General features: G+C 38.6%; 1 protein-coding gene across 5 annotated transcripts in view; it reads left to right on the top strand.

Annotated features, from left to right (window-relative positions):
* Window positions 1–20239, top strand: part of LOC139945607 (cyclic nucleotide-gated channel rod photoreceptor subunit alpha-like) — a 50545-nt gene extending 30306 nt beyond the window's left edge. For 3 of the 5 annotated variants that reach the window (XM_071943045.1, XM_071943022.1, XM_071943046.1), the window contains 14 exons: window positions 514–613; window positions 1486–1550; window positions 3926–4004; window positions 5492–5610; window positions 6985–7077; window positions 9808–9904; window positions 11662–11808; window positions 13702–13881; window positions 15327–15409; window positions 16034–16230; window positions 16715–16773; window positions 17854–17889; window positions 18880–19296; window positions 19368–20239. In XM_071943045.1, the coding sequence (XP_071799146.1) occupies window positions 514–613; window positions 1486–1550; window positions 3926–4004; window positions 5492–5610; window positions 6985–7077; window positions 9808–9904; window positions 11662–11808; window positions 13702–13881; window positions 15327–15409; window positions 16034–16230; window positions 16715–16773; window positions 17854–17889; window positions 18880–19296; window positions 19368–19574 (1879 nt within the window). In that variant the 3' untranslated portion in view covers window positions 19575–20239. Of the gene's footprint in view, window positions 1–513; window positions 614–1485; window positions 1551–3033; window positions 3113–3925; window positions 4005–5491; window positions 5611–6984; window positions 7078–9807; window positions 9905–11661; window positions 11809–13701; window positions 13882–15326; window positions 15410–16033; window positions 16231–16714; window positions 16774–17853; window positions 17890–18879; window positions 19297–19334 lie in introns of all 5 variants that reach the window. The other 2 variants (XM_071943038.1, XM_071943029.1) reach the window with 2 other exon arrangements.
* Window positions 20240–24046: the final 3807 nt, after the last annotated feature.

Here is a 24046-nt window from a genome sequence, read left to right as displayed (position 1 = left end):
GGAATGTTTGCTTGTGCTAGTGCATACTCCATGTTACTAGGCATTATTTGCCTATTAGGCAGTAAATTGTGATCGCAAGTGCAGAATTTAGCTGTAAGCAGAGCCATGAAATTGGGCGCTGATCAACTCAAGCTCACACTCCAATTTCATAGAGCCGCTTTAAGCAGAAAATGTTGCTAACAAAAATTCAGAAATGAGGTGGATACAGTCACAAATTGTATATGTGACATAGTTTGGCTGGTAACCTTATTCTGGTAAGCATAGTTTTGTTGTGCTTAGCTAAAAAACATTCTAAGCAGCTTTATGAAACTGTATCCTGGTGGAAACTTGATATAGCTGTAAAGTTGGCTTCCCATAACCTCTTTGCAGAAATGGACCCGCTTCAAAAACAAATTCTTAATCGGTTTGCTAGTCTGACCAATTTAAATTTTCTATTAAGGTATTGCCCCAGACTTTGATTTTCATATAGTCTCTATTTTTTAAAGTATGAGTTTCCCGTTTGATTTCAATTAGACGAACGAGTAACCCGAATCGAGTGAGGGCTTTTAAGCTCATCATGTACCTTGGAGTTATCATCCACTGGATTGGCTGTTTTTACTACATGCTCTCTGATGTAAGTACATCGGCCTATGGTTCACCGATCCCACTTAGTGGAGAGGTCATAGATACGTATTGCTCTGTTAAACAATATCACAGGTCCAAGCATGGACCCTTGATGAGCCTTCTTTCTTTTAACCACTTATTATCAGTATTGAAAAAAATAATCCATGTCTACTGAGACTCATTTTTGTTCAGCATTTTTCAGATCTTATTGAGTAACTATTTTCTTTTTAAAATATCAATGCCAAAATGAAATTCGGACTTTGACAAAGGAGGATCACAAAATATTCTGATAATTTGTTCTTAATTTTTTTGGGGGGTGAGAAAATTGAATAGCCACTCACTGTGATTCACAGAACCTTGACCATGAGCCATGGCTAAATAAAAATTGACTGGGTATGCTGGATCAGATCGACTCACCTTCCATTACACCTTGCGAGCTTTGTACGCAGCAAGAGAAAACCCTTCACAGTTGATACCAGACTTGTACAGTTTGGGGAACGGTCCTCCAAATGGAAAAAGAATATCTAGTACACTTAGACATTAGGCCTAGCCTATATTAAACAAATAATGAATGTTTTGCATTTGTGTCATGGATTTTTGATTTGTGATCCATTCAACTCAATTCCCACTAGTTGAATGAAAAGTTCACTCATGAAAATACCTGTTCATCATTGCACTTATCAGGGACAACCAAAGAGTGTTCACCCATGATTGTGGTTGTGGTCATATATAATCAACCAAACGGTTTCATTCAGTATTCTTACAGGAGAGGTCACGGATAGTGCTCTGCTAAATGGTATCGCTGGTCCAAGCATGTAACCTTGAGGAACTTTCTATCTTTAGACTTTTTCAGTCCTCTTTCATTTCTTTCAATTCTAACAGATGGAGGGTTTTGGAAGCAATGACTGGGTGTACCCAGTAGAAGAGCCTACACGAGGTTTATTAAGGTTAGTTTCTTTTGAAATATTTCAGAGCATGATTGGTTTAAAGGCACTGGACACTATTACTCAAAGCTACTATTAGCATAAAACCTTACTTGGTAACGAGCAATGGAGAGCTGTTGATAGTATACAACATTGTGTGAAACAGCTCCCTCTGGAGTAACATGGTTTTTGCAAAAGAGGTAATTTCTCACTCAATCACTCAATTAATAAAATACTTCAGGCCTGAAATCTTTTTTAGGTATCTGAAAGCACAACAATTTGTGCAACAAGGTTGTAATTGTTTTCTTGCAACTTTGATGACCAGTTGTGTGAAAACTTGACAGATTTGTTATTTTATGCATGTTGGGATAAACCAAGTGAGATAACTGGCCTTTGACAATATTACCAAAGGTGTCCAGTGTCTTTAAAGACACTGGACACAATTGGTAATTGTCAAAGACCAGCCTTCTCACTTGGTGTATCTCAACATATATGCATAAATCAATAAACCTGTGAAAATACATCTTGTAAGGGTTACTACTACTAAAACACTAGTTTCTTTGGCTGTAACCAGGGAAACCAACCAAGACTAATTGCTGCTTAATGACATGATACAACCTATTCGAGGCGTAACTTGTCATTTTTATTTTGGACCGGGGGGGGGGGGGGTGGCATGGGATGAGTGGGGACAAGAAAGTATTTTGGGTTAAGTTGAGTTATCAAACCAAACCTTTTATTCTTGCATTTACTTGATCATATTTGTGGGGGAGGGGTTCTTGTTTGTTCCCCCCTTCCTCCTCGCCGGTTGTGCCACTGAAACTGACCCTCTCTCAGGCACGATTTTGTTCTACTTTAGTTTGATTTAAAACAAATTGCGATGAAATAGCCCGTAGTGTATTAGCATGTAGGTAAGCCCTTTAACTTATTCAAATGTTCCTACTTTTTATTCAAATAACCAATTATGAAGTCTGCCCTCTCTTCACTGGGCAAGCTTGAGTTAGTAGTTAAGACATCTGGGTCGGATTTCACAAAGAGTTAAGACTAGTCTTATCTCGAGTTAGGACAACTTACTCGTCCTAACTTAGGACAAGCCATACGTTTTTAATATCTCTTAGGACCAATCCTAACTCTTCGTGAAATCATCTCCTGGTCTATTAGCTGGAATGCCAGGGTTATAACCCCAACGAAGGTGCCTGTGTTTTGGGGTTTTTTTTCTTCTTCTTTTTCTGTAGGACTCAGCAGGTCTGGAATTTCATCTTTGATGTTGAAAAGGGCAAGGCCTTTTTCATTTTGCATTGGGCACTTTCATTGGAAAACCTTAAAGTCAATGGGAAACGTATTAATTCCAGGCCTGACTCAAAACTCTGAGCATACAGTGGTAATCTTACTTTGGTTAAGCAAAACAGCTATAGACCAACAAGCCCTGACTGCATTAACCTTTTCTTACTAGTCTAAAGGAAACCCGGACATTTTTCCAGAAAAATTAAGTATTTCTGCATTTTTACAGAAAATATATCCTGTGCATCTATTGGTCTATGATGACCCTCACTACTATAGGCGAGACGGATTCCCCGCACAACGATATTGTAAGTCTGTTTTAATGTCAAAAATGACGCTAGCTATGTGGTTGAACCAGACGAGTGAGGGCGCTGTAATTAGTAATCAAAGATCGTAATAAAAAAAATGTGTCAGATATGTTGCAACACTGGTTTCATAAGTGTATAAACATCAGAAGAGAACAACTTGCAAATGTACGACCGTCTCTAAAGGTTTTTTTTGAAAAAAAATCATTTGCAAAGAAAATAATGGACATAAAATCAAACTCACAAAACATTTGGGGCAAAGGCCAGTGGAATTCTTTTTAGGGGGCATAGAAAATAATATTTTTTATTCAGGTGTAGATGTTTAGACAAAAAGATCTGGCCTCGAACAAACCCACAGCACCACAGTAGTTGCTGTGTTGCCCTATGTTTTTGCTGTGATGCCCTTTGCAAAGCCCAAATACAAAATTCACATTTTCCTCAAAGATATGCCTCTTACCAGAGCAACATTTCAAGAACAAGATCTGAAAGACGTTATTAATATTCACCAGAAAAGTATCATACTATAACCTGTTTCATAGTTTTTGTTTTAACAGAGAGAGGAAAGTTTCAATAGTTGAATACAAAATACTTCAGGTGTCTGGGGAATCTAGACAAAAAAACTGCCTAAATTTTTCGTCAATGGCAAAATGTAGTATCCAAACCTCTGTTACACATCTTCAGTTGATGCCACATGTAATGCACACAGCGCCCTCATGTGTTGAGAGTTGGACCACCTACCTGGCGTCATTCTGTAACACCTTCTCTGTGTATATCTAGCTACATCTCTCTGCTATTTATTTCTCTTGTACTATTCAGTAAATACATACGGATAATGTACTGGTCAACTGTGACTCTGACTACCATTGGAGGTACGGCAGGCCCAGTTTCTAATATTGTAAGTACGCCGTTGAAAACAATCCTGATGACGCATGAAACCTGAAATTTGCTGAAACACCCCCCTTCCTTGGCCCCACTCCGTTCTTCACCCATCCCTGCCCCCTTTCCTATATTCCTATGAGTAACATAAAATATTGAAACATTAACTGTACATTATCGCATATTAATTTGAAGGATGTCCTAACGATGTGCACAGCATTGGTCAGCTTGAATAAAATGCTCGGGGAGTGGCACATAATTTATGTGGTCTAAAGAACGGTCTTGGTGGAAACTTTCTTTTGAAATATTTTTGTACGAAATGCTGTTATTTTGTTTGAACAACTTTTAAAACATTTTAGTAGATTTGTGGCCTGTTGTGGCTGAGCGGTATATCACTGGACCAAAGCTCTCGTGTTGTCTGCAGCAGAGTGTGGGTTCGATATCCAGTCATGATACTTGTACCTTGATGAGCAAGGGCACTTGACCATAACCGCTTCAGAAAACAAAGTTAGGAAGAGTGCATTCTGCTTTACCACCCAGGCTCCTACTCGTATAGTGGATGATTGATCCTCGTGCCTACATTCTTACGGACTGTGAAGGGGGGTAACCCTCTTTCAGCCCCATAGGAGTAGGTGGCATAATGCCTCTGGTGACAGTCTTGTGATCTGGATGACTAATGAGGTATTGTTTGGTCACACAAAGTGCAGAAACTGGTCTTCAACAATCACCAATGTTGGCCACTTACTTTAAACAACTGTTGTTTTTCTCCTTTTGTTTTCTATTTCTTTCCGTAGTAGCATGATAAAGTAGTTTTCATGAAAAAACTAACATGATTGTGGAGTACTGTTTTGCAGCATATTAGTTTATCAGGCTTGATGCTGCAAGAGCGGAGTGGCTGTTCAACACTCAGCCTGTCGAGTTCTAGCCATTGTGTTTCGGTGTTCACTTGCAAAAAGAAGTCTTTCATAGTTTAACCTCAAAGACAAAGAACAAGATTGGCATTATAGAACATACAACTGATTATTGTTCCAATCTGAAGCTTACTGATGATAAAGTTCACACCAGTGCTAATCCTCCAGAGAAATATTTCCATCTCTCAATGAATATTGACAAAGTCAAGAAAGCAGCATGATTCATTTGATATAAGTATGTGGACAAACATACAATTGTTAATCAGTTACTAGCATTTAGCCTACCAGTGTTTTTCCCTAAAGTCTAATGGCATTTTTGCATTGTCTCACATTGTAAAGCGCATACCTTTTAAGATTGACAATGACAACCCTGAAGACATTGATTTTTGAATGATTTGTCTTTATTTGGAGAGACAAAGGTTGGAAGCAAGAAGAGTAAAACAAGCAAAACATTGACAAAAATAAGTTCTGCTGTCTTCAATAATCATTGATTTCATTGTTTTCATCCTTCACCAATAGCCACTCTTTAACCCATCAACTCAGTCTTTAAGCTCAAACTTTCTTCTAATCTTTTTTTCTGATTCTCTGATCCTAGGAGTACGTGTTTACTGGTCTGACATTTCTGGTTGGCGTGTTTCTGTTTGCGGCCGTCGTCGGGAACGTTGGTGATGTCATCAGTAACATGAATGCAGCCAGACAAGAGTTTCAAACTAAGTAAGTCGATCCTCAGAAAGTTGTAGCATTCAATCACAAGAATGTCACCAATGGGCTTAAAAAAACAAAATGTTCTCAAATTCACACTAAACAAGGGTAGACCAAGTCAAGGTACAGAGCTATAAAAGAGACATAGTGAGAAAAAATATTACCCGGGAATACTGAAGATGGGCATTTACATTCCTCTTTAAACATATTCCTCTTCAAACATATTAAACAAATCAATAACAATAGTGACTTCTTGTATAGCGAGGTCAAATTCTCATGAAGTGGCGCTCATGGTGCAGAAACACTATAACATGGTCACTGGAACTTTCATTGGCTATAAAAAAAACATCTCTGATCCCTGGATGTGTAGTGCACAAAGTTTTCAATCACAAGAACCACCTCTACCCTCACAGTTGCCTGGGTGAAGAGAATGAATCATAGTTTAGTGTGAAGTTGCTCATGCAAGTACACAAGTGTCATGATTTTGATTTTAAAACCCAAATCCTAGCCTCCAGATCTGAGTATGGTGCACATTTTTCATGGATTTTTTCGTTTCTCTTAATAGATTTGGTCACTTAAATTTAGTTTGCATTCTACTTGGATATTCGTTTACATTATTCAAGTGTTTAGGAATTTTTCTGTTTTTGTTTGTTGTTAGTTTGTTTTTTACACTGCAAGTTTCTCAAATTTTACACTCTTAAAACTGGTTCTAATCTCAAATAGTCCATGCTTTATATTATTTTTTGCTGTAGTTGCCAACTTTTGATATTTATAACTAACTTTCCTATATTTGTACATAAATTGCCTAATACATAATTTATTACTTGTTTTATTACTTATATTACAACCAGATTTCGGGAGGCAGGTCCATGGACCACAGTAATTATTTGTCATGTATTGTTGAAATGGCTGAATAAATAATAATATTAATAATAATAATAGTTGTAGTCTGCTTGGCCATGAGAAGGTTGTATTCTATCAGAGCGTAAATTTTCATATTATCATCACTTGCTGGAAATGTTAAACCTATAATTTGCATCTTTTATAGCAGTTATAATATAACAGTACATAATTATGCTGACTTGAAATCAAATACAATGTTTCTATGAATTGAGGGAAAGCAGCAAGCACCAAACAACAAAGTTTCAAAGCAATAATTCAGACTTTGCAGCTGGTCACAAGAGGGCAGGCTTCATGCGATCAACAGAAGATAGCTAAGTGTAATACATGTAGGAGAAATTGTAATAAACATTGGTAGTACTGAGGTGGGTTCTTTGTTCCAGCTCACATCTCAAAGCCACATTTTATTTTCCTATTGCTTTAATCCTTAACTGTTTAAGAATTCCTCTCTCTTATCATACAATTATTTTTATGTGAAATATTTAGAATGGATGCAATTAAGTTCTTCATGAACCATCGCAAAGTGCCGGATGTTCTTCAGAGTCGAGTCAAGAAATGGTCTGATTATGCTTGGTCAAGGTAAGACATTGAAACAAATGTTGTTAATTTTGTTTTTTACCCATACACCGATGTGTGTTAACACTGTATACTCAGTACTTTCCCGAGTCCTGTGAAAAAATATCACAGGCATGTTACTCGGGTGGATTCGAACCCACAACCCTTGCAATTCTAGTGCAGTGTCTTACCAACTAGACAACCAAGATTGCCCGGTAGCTAGAGGCAGTTCGATTCCTATGTTTTGGCAGCGGGTATCGCTACGATATGAAAGATAAAACGAATGTTGATAATTCAAGAAGAGATGACATGTTCTGAGTTCGAAGTCGTTTAGGCAAGGCATAATTCACTTCAAAATGTTTTAAAAGTTTAAAAGTTTTTTTTTTAATAAAGCACTCTTGTGAAGAACAACTGGAGGGGATAGTTGAAAGCTTTACCTTCAAAACTGTTTAAACATTATAGCAGCCATTTACTAAGGATACTTCACTTTTATCACTACCTTTGCAAGAAATTAATATCATGTTTTATGGCATAATGGTTAAACTACGGTTGAGTCTGTTGACTCTCTGGTCACAAACATCAAGTCCAAGTACAGATGAACATCGTGACTCGAGTCCCAGTCTGAGTTATCAGAAACGTGCCTCGAATCGGTGTCGGGACACTCAAGTCCGAGTCATTTGTAAATTTTGTCATTATTGCCATTGGTATTTGTATCTCTTTTTTTCTCATTTCACTTTTTCTGTTTACAGCCTTATTTCTCTTCAGCTTGTCAGTTTGTGTCTTGTCTTGTTCAGTTTTCATTTAAAGACACTGGACACTATTGGTGATTGTCAAAGACCAGTCTTCTCACATGGTGTATCTCAACATTATGCATAAAATTACAAACCTGTGAAAATTTGAGCTCAATTGGTCTTCAAAGTTGCGAGATAATAATTAAAGAAAAACACCCTTGTCACACGAAGTTGTGTGCTTTCAGATGCTTGATTTCGAGACCTCAAATTCTAAAACTGAGGTCTCAGAATAAAATTCGTGGAAAATTACTTCTTTCTCGAAAACTACGTCACTTCAGAGGGAGCTGTTTCTCACAATGTTTTATACTATCAACCTCTACCCAATACTCGTTACCAAGTAATGTTTTATAATATGCTAAATATGCTTATATTTGAATCAATCATGAAAAACTTAAATGAATGAAAAAGACGGAGAGGCATTCAACTATTGGGCCCAATTTCATTAAGAGTCAAAACACAAACACTCGCTAAGCACAAACAAGTATTGCTACAGGTCACCAGCCAAAATTACATTCAGTTTGCTTTTTTTTTTTGTGCTGGTGTCCCACTCATTTTGAATTTTTGAATTTTGAAGGAAAAAATGTAAAAGATCCAATGGAATAACGTGATAGCGCCCTCTATTGACATCACCTGTTACAGTTAATCACTTGTCCATCATCGTGAAGTGATTAACAATGATATAGCGTATAGAGAGCAGCTAATAATAACAACCCTTCATAATTTGCTTTATGGAGACAAAATTATGATAGACAAGTTTGAAAAACAATTTGTTTACTGTGCTGTTTTTGTGTAGGCAAACTATACCTGCATTTCACCCCTTCACATCAACATTTTCTATCAATGTTTGTTAACACAAACTTTTGATTCAGAGAAAGAAATGCACTGATGAGTGACCTGAGGTAGGATAAGCACTGTGTTCACAGCGCCTGTGGAGTCCAGTCAGATTAAAAACCAATGCAAGAAGCACTGAGTGTAGAACCCGTGTTATATCTTGTACTTTTTGTAGGACAAAAAAACACAATGTCCACAGATTTACACTAAACTTACACAGTTTGAAGATAATGACAGTAGAAAGCTTCTCTGAAAATATTACTTGCAGAGGTGCTGTAGTTTTTGAGAAATGAGTTAAACAATGTCATGAAAAAAAAATTGTCTCAGTGATCATGAGACGAACATTATTTTAGCATGTAAAAACGTACTTTCATGACATTGTTTTACTCATATCTCAAAAAATACAGCACCTCAGCAACTAATATTTTAAGGTATGCTTTCTACTCTCACTACCTTCAAACGGTGTAAGTTTAATGTAAATCTGTGGACATTGTGTTTTGTGTTACAAAAAGTACCCCAATGCTGACTTTGAGTTTGATAAACACCTTCCAATTCTATTGAGTAATGAAGTATGTATACACATAAAGACAAATTAAGATCAATCTTCTCTTATCCATAATATCATAATGCTTGTTCAAATAAAAAAAGCATGCATGTTAAACTACTTTGGTGGGTGTATGGGTAAAAACCAAAATTAATATACTTTATCCCCAATGCAAATTTAACATCTCTTATAAACGTTGCAGTACCCGCTGCCAAAACATAGGATTCGAACTGCCTCGAGCAACCTCAGTAGTCTAGTTGGTAAGACACTGCTCTAGATTTGCAAGGGTTGTGGGTTCGAATCCCACCCAAGTAACATGCCTGTGATACTTTCTTTCACAGGACTCGGGAAAGAACTGAGTATACAGTGCTAACACACATCGGTGTATGGGTAAACAACCAACATTAATATACTTTGGTCCTGTTTGATCAATTCTGGGCCAGTAATCATTTTGAGCAACAAGCCCTTGTGGTATTTTGTTTTTTTCACCCAAATTCATCACCATGTCAATTCATGTTGATTTGGGCGCCCTCAAGCAGAGGTTTTTGTACTAAACTGTTGCATATTAACTGTTGTTTTCTCCTGTAGGACTCAAGCTCTGGACGATCAAACATTCTTAGAAATTCTCCCACCAAGATTAAGAGCAGAGATTGCAATTCATGTTCATTTAGAAACACTCAAAAAGGTAAGATGGCTGCTTTCTGTCAGCTTGGTCTTTGCTTTTCATCCCCCCCCCTTACTTTTGTTATTTAGCATTTTGACATAACTATCAAATCATAATAATCAACCAATTTTAGTAATTACTGTTTGCCTATAATTAAAGGCCGTGGACACTATTGTTAATTGTCAAAGACCAGTCTTCTCACTTGGTGTATCTCAACATATGCATAAAATAGTCAAGCAAGTGCTCCAGCCCTCCCCCTCACTCATCTTGCCTCCCTAGTGTTTAGTCAAGTAATTGTCCTATTGGGTCTTTCATGTTTTCTGTCTGTTCTTTTTATGGGTTTTCCCCTCTTGCCATGTGTGTATCTGTATTTTATGTTTTGTTTACTTCCTTAATTTATTGTTAAATTTAACTGTTTTTATAATGTTTAATATTAATATTTCAATCACTCCTGTAATTGGCACTTGCGCTGTTGGATGTTGTATAAAATAAATTAAAATAAATAAATTTAAATTATCAAACCTGTGAAAACTTGAGCTCAATTGGTCATCGAAGTTGCGAGATAATCAAGAAAGAAAAAACACCCTTGTCACACGAAGTTGTGTGCTTTTAGATGGTTGATTTCGAGACCTCAAATTCTAAATCTGAGGTCTCGAAATCAAATCAGAGGAAAATTACTTCTTTCACGAAAACTATGTCACTTCAGAGGGAGCCGTTCTCACATTCTCTCTCCCCATTAATCTTCACCAAGTGAGGTTTTATGCTAATAATTATGTTGAGTAATTACCAATAGTGTCCACTGCCTGTAAGCTCATTTGTATTTACGAATTACTTGATCATTAACAGGTTTGATATTCTTCCTATTTAAGTCTGATTTTTGTTTTACCTTTGGGAAAAATCAGAAAAAACTGTGATGTAATAGCCTGAAAATTCTATTAATACCTTAGAGTTATATATAAGAACTAGAGGGCACACGAGTGATGCTTCGTACACAAACGCCACGGGACCGCAAGATGACAAGCGCGTCATTCTGCACGCGCGTTGAATATGAAATACATGTTTGAGTTTTTTTTATTGATCGCTCACGCGATGCTGTTTGTTCAACTTACAAAATGGCCGCACAAACACACGCTGTGAGATGCCAGTTTTGTCAACTTAGAAAATGGCCGCCTGTGCGCATGCCGGGTCGCGTATATAGGCCAGTGCGCCCTCTAGTTCTTATATATAACTCTATGATTAATACCTTTATCATCTGTGTCAGCCTTTGAGATCAAACAAAACGTCCTACTAAGGACCAAGTATATTGCCCGGGTTATCCAATGGTCACTCAATGAATGGCAGAGGCCTAGCCATTGGTTCACTTGAAAAGGGGGGGGGGGCACTGGAAATTATTGGTTGATGATGCCCGTTGTGATGTGTACAAACAAAGACCTGGGCCCAATTTCATAGAGCTGCTAAGTACAAAAATTTGCTTAAAGCATGAAATTTATTCCTTGATAAAAGCAGGTTTACCAACCAAATTTCCATGTGATTTTCAGGATAAGCAAACAAAAGCTGAATACCAGTAACAAGCACTATGTAACAAATGGAAATTTGGCTGGTAATCCTGTTTTTATCGGGGAAGAAATTTCATGCTTAGCAAATTGTTGTGCTTAGCAGCTCTATCAAATTGGGCCCTGTTGAGCACATGAAATGAGTGCCTACAAATTGTGGTACAGGAGTGTTACATGGACTGTAGTGAAAACGATTCTGAAACGCAATTGTTCTTCTACATCCAGGTCAAAATCTTTGAGGACTGTGAGCAGGGTCTGCTGTGTGAGTTGGTGCTGAAACTACGATCACAAATATTCTCCCCCGGTGACTTTATATGTAGGAGAGGAGAAATAGGGAGGGAGATGTATATCATTAATCATGGAATAGTACAGGTATGGAACTCAAGATTAGTGTACAAATATTATCTGCTTCGAGCGCTATGGTTCAAACTATTTCTCTCTAAGACATCCTCAGCAGGGAAGGAAAAATACACTGCTACGGGGATCGCTGAGGGAGTCGTCGTTTTAACCATAGCAGTCGTTAAAGCAGTCAATATTTGTTATTTATATACCTCATTTTAGAACCCTCTATTCTGATTGGTTAAGAATGGAGTCATGGAAATAGCTGTGCCCCCCCCCCCCCTCCTTTTTCTATCAAGATGGCTATATTAGGTCGCTCGTGTGTACTGTATGTACGACTAGGGTCCATGTCACGCTAGTCAGAGTTTGTTGATTAGAAGAATCTTTATTCGGTATATAAAAGAAATATTGACTGATTAATAATCGGGGCACAATTAAAATTATAGGCCCTCGATGATGGGCATAGTCATGGTTTCGCTTCTGCATAGTCATGGTTTTGACATCACTTTGGGCCTGTAATTTTAACTAGCCCCTCATAGCAGTCAATATTTCCATATTTCCATAATAATGGCACAAACAAATGTTTATTGTGCCTGGATGTCTAGGTTCCAAGAAGCTGTTATTGCGTGTCGCCAAAACTACATTCATGAATTCAGTCTGAACTTTTCAACTTTTACAGCACTGCACTTCATTCATCAAATTGTAGTTGCCGTCAAAGAGCAACATGTATTCAGGTTAACCTGTAAGGTGGAAATTAGTCATTGTGAATAGGTAATTACTATTAGGTACATTATAGGAAACCCAAAACCAGAATTTCCAATACCAATCTTGATTTGTTATGTCATTGAATCTGGACTCTATGGCAGACAATCTCAATGCGTGAGTTGGCAATTACTATTACCCCATCAATTGTTTGCTAAATATCAAATTTCCAAAACAACCTCGTAGCTGTTGCCTTTTTTTATCTACCTGATACCGAGACACAAAGTTGTTTACTGAAAAATGACTTCATTTCCCGATATCAATCACAATGCCCATTCTGGGGCCTAGACTCATAATATGATGTATTTTAATTGTTAGTCATAAATACCCAAAATGAGTTTAGCGCTTTATGGAGACCAAAGCAAGTGGCACGTATCAAATGGCCATAAGATTTGGTCTACTTCTTCTTCTAAAACCAAAAGTGCCAAAGTGAAGGTCATAACATTAATTTAATATTTTTTTATTTTTCATGTCGACATAGTATCTACAAAAAACAAAAACAAAAAAAGTCTGGCAGTGATTGGGAATGTTTTGTTCCCAACACTCAGACAACTGTCAGACACCTGGGCCCAATTTCATTAAGCACAAAAAGTAGTTTATTACAACATAATTTATGCTTACCGAATAATGTTACCAGCCAAAATATCATTCCAAAATTTATCATGTGTGACAAGGTATTCTGCTCACCTCTGCTTAGCAGAAAACTGGTCAGCATTGTTTTCTGCTAAAGCAGCGCCCTGTGGTGTTAAGAGTAACATTTTAAAATTTGTATTGTTTATTTTTTAACAGGAAAAATTTTTATAGCAAAAAGAGTGAGGAATGCTTTCCTAAACGCCACTTTGCTCTTATTCAAGTACATACCCGATAGCAATGACAGCAAAGAATTCCATGCAATTACTAATAGTTCACTGGCTTTTCCCACAATATATAGCCAACCCACGAGGTTACACGGCGTCGTTCCTTGAACCAGCTAGACTTTAACCAGCGTGCGCGGGATCGAGCATTCAATCGAGCACGTCGAACCAATCAAACAAACTCTCTTCCATCATTGAAACAATCCATTAAGAACTAGTTCAAAAAACTCTTGTTACATCAACTAGATCTTAATCATTCCATGAGTTTCTATTATTTTTGTTTTTTTTTACATTCTGACATTGATTTCAGGTAGTTGTACAAGACGCTGAGACCCAACAAAGTATGGTCGTCGCCACGCTGACCGAGGGCAATTATTTTGGCGAGATCAGCTTACTGAAGCTGGATGAGGGTCAGAACAGACGTACTGCTGACGTGGTCTCCCTCGGCTACTCGGAGCTGCTCTGTCTCTCCAAGAAAGACTTGATGCAGGCAAGAGAGCGAAAAACATTTTAGCAAAATGAGAAATTCAAGATTCATGAATTAAGATGACTATTAGAATTCCACTTGATATTTATTACTACATCTAGTGACCCTTTTATGTGATCATTTGGCATTAGTGGCGACTTAAGGCCTGTAACTAACTCTCTGCAGCTTAACATGTGCCCCCGAAGAGCCTAGGACTTTGCAAACTCTTCAACTACTTGACAATATCTTTCAGGGATAAAAATTATTGTTGATTTAAAGGTAAAGTCGTAGATTGTTTTTTGCCAACGGATTGCTGGTTTATAGGCAAAATGATGAAGACAGATACAATAAAAATCACATGTGAAAGTTTCAGTTGAATGCAGTGTCTACTCTGAGAAAATGGCCAAAAAATGCCACTTAACTTTCACAAGAACATCAATTCCATCCCTTTTGGCACTTTTGGTTTTATAGAAGAAGAAGTCGGCCAAATCTTATGGCAATTTTGGTACAAGCCACTTGTATAAGACAAGCAGAGTACTGTTTGAAACGTCTAGACCAAACCGCCTCTTTTCAGAGCCACCACTCCTTCAAAAGAGATTTTATTTATGGTTGTACCCGCAAGTTTACTATTCATTATTTATATTTATAGTTACTCTTATTCTCCACACCATGCAAAGCTTCAAACACCACTTAAAGGCACTGTACACTACTGGTAATTGTCAAAGACTAGCCTTCACAGTTGGTGTATCTCAACATATGCATAAAATAACAAACCTGTGAAAATTTGCGCTCAATCGGTCATCAAAGTTGCGAGATAATAATGAAAGAAAAATAACCATTGTCACACGAAGTTGTGTGCGTTTAGATGGTTGATTTCGAGACCTCAAATTCTAAATCTGAGGTCTCTAAATCAAATTTGTGGAAAATTACTTCTTTCTCGAAGTATGGCACTTCAGAGGGAACAGTTTCTCACAATGTTTTATACTATCAACCTCTCCCCATTACTCGTCACCATGAAAGATTGTATGCTAATAATTATTTTGAGTAATTACCAATAGTGTCCACTGCCTTTAATTCCATCCAAGTTTAGCGAGGTTACAGTGGGTATCTCTGGCTGCAGGATTCACAAACGAACACCAACCCTCAGAAATTTGGGAACTAAACATGCATGATTCATTCCTACGATTTTTCAGTTGGGTGAGAACTTGTCCAAAGTGAATCCTTTTCTCAAAATAGTTTCCACTAACTTCAGCTTTCGTTGGCCCTTTTCACATTACAGCGCCATATCCGGGGAAGTTAAACCCCTAGACAGTTTGGAGTTTGCCAGGGTTAGCAAATCAATTGTGAACAGATCAACCAAGTTTTCATAGGAAATGTGCCTAGTATGAAAGGGACTTTTGAAATTAAACTCAAACAAGTTGTATAACTGATTATCTAAAAGTGGGTTTTATATTTTTCTTTTTCCACAGGCTCTGGTGGAATATCCTGATGCTAAAAAGGTTTTAGAGAAACACGGCCGAGACAGGATGGAGAAAAACAGAGAGGCTGCCAGGTAAGTAGAAAATATTATCAATTTCAATGGGAGAATGATTTTTGGATCTCCATAGAGGGCCTTTTCCAAGTCCTGGCTCCGTCTCTGGCTGCTCTATTTATGTTGTAGCACAATGCACACTGCAACAAAAGCCATGATGACACCCAAACCTTGGTTTAGAAAAGGCCCTGTAGTTCTGAGCATCCACACATTTCTGAGAACTGTGAATTTTACTCAAGTATGGACCCAGAAGGTTTCTCAACTTTACATATATTTTCAACTCTCAGAATGCTTCAACAAATTTCTGTTTGTTTGAACACACTATTTTCATGTCTGTATTTATTGCAACCTTGCACCATCTGACATCTCATGGAATTATGTATTAAATTACTTGAGATTTTTCTTTATGAATAAAACAAAAAGTAATTTTCAAAAAATTAATGGTTTGCATTTAGAGGCAGAAGCTTAATTTATAGTTAAAGTTACCTCAGAATCTCTTGCTATTCAGTACTTGAAATTTACAATTCAATGAGTTGTCAGTTGCAGCTCTCTAAAAAAGGCAGATATCATAACACTTCCTACTGAGAGTTGAAATTCCACTCCTTTCATAATCCTCAACATTATTCCTCCTCCCTTTTCAAAAAGGATGCAGCGACGGAAATCAGAAGCCAACCTTCAGATCCCTTGCCAAGATTCACCCCAGAAGAGCTCCGATGACAAGCTAGTGGTAAACGGCAATGGACCAGCGGCTATAACCAACGGTAGGACTGAAGGCAGTGTGCCTGGTGGAGAGGGCGGGCTACGTACACAGATTGAACTCATCTCAAAACTTGCCATGAAAGGTAAAAGTACTTGGTGACATATTAACTCAGTAAATAATTATGTTCTCTTGCGTCTGACTTTTGTCTGGTGTCTTTATCATTCTGACGTTTTATAAGGGAAATATCAAAATGATCTTTGCTTTTTTTAAGTTGAACAAATGGTGTCTTGATAATGATTTATTTATTATTTATCATTTTGTTTAAAACATGCTTAAATATATAGGCGTAATTTCAATGGAGATTATTTCTTTTGGTGAAAATATGGGACTGTGCTGCCAGTTCAATTGTAACTTGTAATTTGGGATTGAGCAAAGAAAAATTGACTATAGCAGGGCTTTGACCTTGGGAACCACTTAATTGTGTGTCGTCTTCCACTTTAGTCAAGTTGTCTTTGTTCACCCTATGATTACTTAAACATTTACTCAATCAGTTTCCCAATTTAAATGTAATATATCCTGATGCTGTTGTTTTCTTTAATACGGCATAACTTTGCTATTCTTCACAGGAAAAGAGATGAGTGAATTACGCCACATTATCAATGAACTTAGGAATTTTGACAGCATGGTAAGTGACCTTAATTCCACATTCATAAATACCTCAGAAAGTTTCGCTATTCCTATTGGTGGAGAGCGCATCACATGGGGGTGTTTAAACCTTTGATACTGACCAGTGTTTATGACGTTGTGAGTGGGACAGTTTCCATCCTATTGGTCGAGAGCAACGGCTGGAACAGTTGTGCCACATCACGCAATACGCGCAACGCGCACAGCAATCTCCTTATAAGGAGTTGTTTACCCGAGGGCCTTACCATTTCAAAGCTGGAGGGGTGTTGTGTTGAAAGAAATCATTGAACAATTAAAATTTTTGCATTTATATTACTTTTTGACTAAAAAGTGTTGATGTTTTTTTATCGGAAAGGTATTTACGAATGGGAATCAAAGTGTGTTGAATCAGTTTTCAACTAGTGGTTTAAACCCGCCGAGGCCTGGTTCTTTATAATTTACCTCGACTTCGTCTCAGTAAAATTATCAAGAACCAGGCCTCGTTGGGTTTAAAACACTAGTTGAAAACTCTTCACCACACATTGATTCCCTTATTTGGGCCATCTCACATTACATTCACAAGTCTCAGCGGAGAGAGTTATTTGGACAACAAATATGTTCTCAACTTCTTCTGAAACACACTGAAAATTAATAGCAAATGCTTTCCTTGACATTTGATTGAAAGTGTCACTTAAGAATTGTCCTTGTGGGAGGGGAAAGGTGGCTCATTTTCTGTTAGATAGAACAAGATTATTTGGGACACATCACTTAGCAGACTGCTGTTTTAATTTGATTTGTTGGTTCATGTTTTATTCTTGATTCTTTTTAAAATGACCTGCAGTTAAGCTTGTTGAAACTTTATTTGGGTGGTATTTCCTTCGGAGGCTCTCTCCAGATGTAAAACTTTATCTGTTGTAAATATTAGAAAATTGTCTGCCACTTCAGCAAAATTTATTACAGCCCCTAAAAGCGCTTATCTGCAAATTTTACCCAACAGTTTCACCTCGGTGCAGAATTATGTTTTAAGCTCATAATAGTTAGGCCTATATTGTATTGCTGGTCAGTAATTTCCTTTGGTCATTGTCTCCTTTATTTAATTCAGTCCACAAAGACAAAAATCCAGGAGCTTTCAAAGAAGGTAAGGCCAGTTTTATTTGTTAGCGATCATCATGTCTAGTGATAATTAAAGAACAAAATGATATGCGCTCTCAACACCTCATTTCCAATCTGTTACACGGCTTCCATGTAGTGACTCTCATAGACTATAACTCATCGTAAAGTTATGATTCATACATCCAAGCTTGGTCTGACACATTGCAATGAATTGTCCATTACCCATCGCACCCAAGCACACACACAGAGAGAGAGGGCTTATTAATGGGAATGAGACCAATCTATTGCCCAGACTGCTTCAACAATGATTGGGGTATTGACAGACCACAAACCATGAAGAGTTGTTTATGTTTGAACGTTAAGAAGAAGAAAAAAAATCTGACGAGTGGGATATAGTTAGCTCCTTTTGGCGATGTGAGATTACGAGAAGACACGCTAACAGGTCCCAAGAACTCTGTCATGCACTGCCAGAAAAAAATCCTTAAGACATTGATTGAAAGTTGAGGATGACGGGTTTTTTCAATAATCACCCGCTTCTTGCCGCTGTATCGCAGTGACAATCCACCACTGATGTTTACATTATTTTACTTTCTCTCACTTGCGAGCTCGTCTCTCAATTCCCCCCTTACGCGATGACTCTCCCGAGGAAATATGCGTCAACGTCCCATTTTGGTAATAGTCCCGTAATCGACTACGCAATCGGAGAGGCAATGCTTTAGGTTTGTGGTTGTATCGTCTTTTTTAATGGATGATTGCCCATCTTTTTCCAGCCCGTAGATTGCAAGACTCATCGACGCATCGGCAATTTCGTTATTGTTTTTCCGAGGACCCCGCTTCTGACGAGATGCCGCGCGGCGGATGAGCGATAAATGCGAGGGGGGGTCACGGCGCGAATTGATGACCGGGAACGGGAAAGAGATAGAGGGAGAAAATAATTACCCACCGTGTGCCACTCGTTCTAATTATTTTCCTTCTGTCTCTCTCTCTCTCTCTCTGATGGGGCTTCTTGTTTCAGTGCGATGAACTATGGAAGAAGCTTAGGAACAAGGATCTGGACTTGAAGCGTGCCCTGATGCGGATCTCCGAGCTAGAAAATCGGATTGTGACGGGCTCAACAACGCTGAACGGGAGGTTGCACAGACGGTTCAACCATGTCCCGGCTAAAAGGTCAAAATCATTGCGGGTGATGGCCTACGATAGCAGTCAGGATGATTCGTCCTCGATATGGGCCAGTCTGGACAGTGCTGACGGTACGGACGACGGGCACGCCGTGATTAAAGTCCTCTCCAACGGGCATAGGATGATCAAGAACGGCCTGGCCAGCAAACCCAGAAGTTCCTCGTCAGAGAAGCCGCCGTCATCCGACTATCCCGCCCGGAGGGATAAATGCGTTAAGGAGGTGATTGTACCCGGTATCCACGTCAATGGGAAGGTCAAGCAGGAGCCGGTCAGGATAAATGCGTTAAGGAGGTGATTGTACCCGGTATCCACGTCAATGGGAAGGTCAAGCAGGAGCCGGTCAGTATGAAGTGGGAGGTGTTTGCAGACGAAGTGGACTCTGAACCCTCCAATGATTCCGAGATTGAGAAGACGATCTCACAGCTGACTCCGGCCATAGCGAGTCTGTCCCTACCATCCACCGGACGGGGGTCAGGGAGTATATCAGAAGCATCGTGCTACAGCGACGCTAGTGTGGACAGTGACATGTAAATGATGGAGTACTCAGTTAACTCGGACAATTAAGAGGGGAAAAAACGCTGAATTAATTGAGTTTCCCTTTCGCCCATCTCTGACCCAAGATTTTTTTTATTTACAGTAAAAAAACAGTACAAAATAAATTACACAGTAAAAAATAGTTGCTGAAAATGCAGCTCAGGGAGTACCTTGAACTTTGCTCTTGAGGGGGCACAGCAATCCCCTCGCCCCAGGGTAAGTGGCACTCTGTGAGGAAAATGTGAACTTGTAATGGAAACTTGGAAAAGGGCACCACAGCAAAAGCTGCGACTGCCATGGGTTATTTCGAGGCCATTTTACTCTGTAATAAATGTTGAACCAAGAACCTTTAAACACTTAAGATTTAATTTATTGGGTGCGTTCGATTAGCTTCCCTGGGTCTACCCCGCGGTGCTCACTCAGGTGAGCCCCTGACAAGAGCTAATCAAACGATCACACTCGCCCTCTCGTGGTGACGTAATGCACCTCAGGTCACCCCCAAGTGACCCACTCCACAAGCAGGGCACTGGGGCTGACCCGGGTAAGCCCCTGGAATTACGTCAAAGCTATTCGAACGCACCGGGGGCAGACCGGGGTCGACCCAGGGAAGCTTATCGAACGCACCCATTGTTGAGACTCCGATAACTATGGGGTTTTTTTGTCCATGCATTTTTCTATATTTGTATTCACAATCAGTATCAAAGACGTTTGATTTCCCTAATGATGAGAATTTTTTTCGCTTCAACTTATTTCCTCAAGTAGAAACATCTTTTTAGTATAAATTTTATAAAAGACTTTTTCGTGTTGAATGATTGAACCTTTTTCTCAAATTGAGTTTGATGAGGAGAGTGTCACGAGGTTTTCTATCAGACACTTTTGAAGAACATTATGGATTAAATTTAAATGATTTGTATACCGAAAAATCCCCAGTCTGAATTGGACAAAACGAGATTTCAATATGGGGTATTTGGATTGTTATTGCGCTTGTATGCTCATCTGTGTGTGTGTGTGTGTGTTAATGATATCATTGTTTTACACCAAAAAACTAAATTGTTGGTTTGCGTCATTGGTCACGTTTGCATGGTGTCAAGGGTCACAGAGGTTGTCCAATCCGCATAAACCCAACTGTTTTAATCACCAGTTCGTGGGAGATCTTTGTGCAATTGGATTGTACAAGTTTTTTTGTAAAGTTTGATTTGAGTTTCTCTGTATTTAATTGAGACGTGTATAAAATGCGAACAAAAAAAAGAAAACAATTATTTATTAAACCATATTGACTACTCGGTGTCATTTAGTTGTAGTGTGTTTCAAAATCATCTGTATCGATCGATATGCTGTAATCAGCTTATTTGTTCGAAGCAAAATGTGAACAGTTTTTGTCACATTCGTTCGCCGCTGTGGCCACTCCCTCTCTCTCTCTCTCTCTCTCTCTCTCTATCTCTCTCTATCTCTCTCTAGTCGACCGAGGTCAAAATCATGTTGAGATCCATTCTTATCTATCCCTCATTAAGTTTGGGAGATCATCAGCTGGAAGCACCCTGAAGTCATTGGCAACTACACATCGTTATATCACACAGAATGTTGCCTTTTCCATATCCTACCCTAACAAAACACCTTTGTTTAAACCACTAGAGACAATCACCCTATAAAACAAACCAGAGTTCGACTACCACGGTGAGCAAGCTCTTACTTAACAAAAATGGTTTTACTAATTACGATGAAAGCACCCACATGCGTTTGTGATTGATAAGAACATATGCAAGTCGGTAGAAAATACAATCGACGTGTATAGCCCTATAGATTACAAACTGGTAAAATCATTGCCAACATCGTGCCGGGAATGTATCAGTACGGCGTAGAGCAATTAGCAAATATACTGATTTTACCGCTATGGCTCGTGGGATGTCGTAAAAATACAGATCTTGATTGAAAGGAAGAAGCTTTTTTTTTCTCCATACTATATTTTTTTGTTGGCTTGGAGATTCAGAAATGATACTATAATTACACTCTATTCGGAGGCAATAAGGAAATATTACTTGCATAGCAGTGGCTGTATGGTGTTGAGTGATGGGCGATGTTGAACATGCACGGGTAATGTTTGGCCAAGCTTATTTTAAAGGGTTGCCACACGACATCTTTGTGGTAAAGTCAATTCTGCAGGTTTCCCTGAAATAAATTCGTGGAGATTGCATTGACATCGAAGCCCATGTTTTTGAGAAAAAACATGATAACTGTCGGATTTATAAACTAAATCTTGAAATAGTATTAATACCACAATTCTCGAGGTGAAAACGTTTTTGAGATATTGCCGAAAATGTGGAGCGGTTATGTACCACATTATAGAGCGCTAAATACGGATGTTTCTAAGCGCTATAACCAGATTGACAAAACAGCCATGGGTTTTAAGTTGAGATTGAAAGTGTCCAATGAAGGAGCTGCTTGAATGTGGGTGGGTAGCTTGTTCCAAAGTGTTGGAGCTATGACTGAAAAGGCCCGATCGCCATAGCGTGTCATGGCAGGGTCCCGGTGAAAGCTGGAAATGAGCAATTGAAGAAGAGCGAAGGCGTCGGGTAGCTGATGGAAGTGAAGAAGAACGAAGGGCTATGAGGTCACGGAGATATACCGCTTTCTTTGAATTTAAAGTTTTAAGCTACTGTACTTCTTAGCAAGTAATTTTCAGAGTCATAACCAAACGCATGCAGACACTTGAACAAAATGAATATAAAACTTATCACTTTTGGTTTCCATTTCGATGTTTCAAAATTTGGAGAATTTGGACGTTCCTTTCTGTTTTTGCTGCTGCTCATATGACCGAATTATAAGGTCTTTCCAGTTGATGACACAAACTATTACATGTGTTTGCAAAGTAGTACACTGTTCAGACTTGGTTCCCAAAGTATAGACACCACAGACACTGAGATACACAAATCCACCTTGGCAAAAGGCGCCTCTTCAGAAACTGACTAATTAAAATGATTCACACGGACAAGGACTCCCTAATCCATGTGAATTTTACACCTCTGCCTTTTTTTATAATAGTTATCCAGATAAAAAGAAGAAAGTGGACCATGGGAGTATGGTATAAACCCCGACTTATTAAATCTACACTAGGCTTGCTTCTATATAAACGGATTCCTGTCGCCAGCTTACAGATGACTCTCACAACCCCTTCACTGGTAGGCAGAACCAATTTACCTTCGGCTTTGTCCTCCTATTAGATGGGTACACCAGCCCGGTATTCATGTCATTAGGAACCATTGTTGGGGGAGGGGGTAAGAAGGGGGAAGGAAGGGGGATTATGCTCTTAACTTGTATGTTTGGATTTAAAGACTTGATTAAATTTTGCTGTTGTTGTGCTTTGAGAGAGAGGTTGATGTGGGATGCTGCAAATAATCTCCACAAATTGGATATAACATACTGGCGCTCGTTAGATGCACAGAATACACTGTCTTGTATGTTAATACTGACTGGACATTATTAACGTATAGAGTAAACAGACACCAACGGTTTAACGTTGGTTATTGGGTTGGCAAGCTAAGTTGTGTCATGTGATTGTGAGGATAATTAGGGCAGCAAGTTTTTGAAAGCTGTACAATAAGGTTGAAAAGTCATAGGACGGGGTTCTTTGATCTTTAGAGCCACTAAAGTCTAAAGTCAATGCCTCGATTTGCTCGTTTTGTTTTTGTTGTTATTATTATTGTTGTTGTCGTTGTCGTTGTCGCTCTCGCTGTCGCTGTCGCTGCCGCTGTAATTGTCGTCGTCGCTGTTGTTGTTGTTGTCATAGTAACTAATGTGTGAAGAGAGAAAAATTATTTGAACGAGCCCTCTACTTTTGTACTGTGTTCATTCGCACCAAATTGTGACGATATGTTTTTCGTCACAATTCGACGAGCCATAGGGCCCAACTCTAACCATATTATATGTATTTGGTTTGCGGTAACACCATGTGTATCTACTTGCCAGGTAGAGTTTGTTCTTAGAGAACTGTCTTGCTTTAGTCTACTACCGCGGCGGAGTAGATGTCCGGGTGTTCGGGAGACTTCTCAGTTCTGAAAAGAACTGTCCTGCTTTTCAAACAACCCGTAACATGGCCGACTGTTTCTAAAGCGCTAAGGACAACTTTGTTTACTTATTCGTTGGATTCGTTTGATTCAATTATAGGCAGAAATTAGATGAACTCTCATTTTCGGAAGTTCAATTATTCCGGCTTGAGCACACATCAATGAATTACATTTTCCCCCCTGATTTTTTTCTTAATCTAAAACAAGGTACATGTTCATTTTGAAAAGGAGTTCATTTCGGTAATCCATCCTGGGTATTCATTACATAGACATAAAAACACTCTAGGGCATAATTTTAAACGATTGGCATCTTCTTTGATATTTATCTCTTCACTGCTATCATTCCTTGATGTTGGCAACAACAGAGAGAGAGAAGGAAAAAGAGCTTCATGTATGGTCTGTATCACA

This window comes from Asterias amurensis, chromosome 1, assembly GCF_032118995.1.
Source record: "Asterias amurensis chromosome 1, ASM3211899v1".
Classification (NCBI taxonomy): domain Eukaryota; kingdom Metazoa; phylum Echinodermata; class Asteroidea; order Forcipulatida; family Asteriidae; genus Asterias; species Asterias amurensis.
The sequence above is the reverse complement of the archived record's forward strand: the minus strand, read 5'-3'. Positions and strand labels throughout refer to the sequence as shown.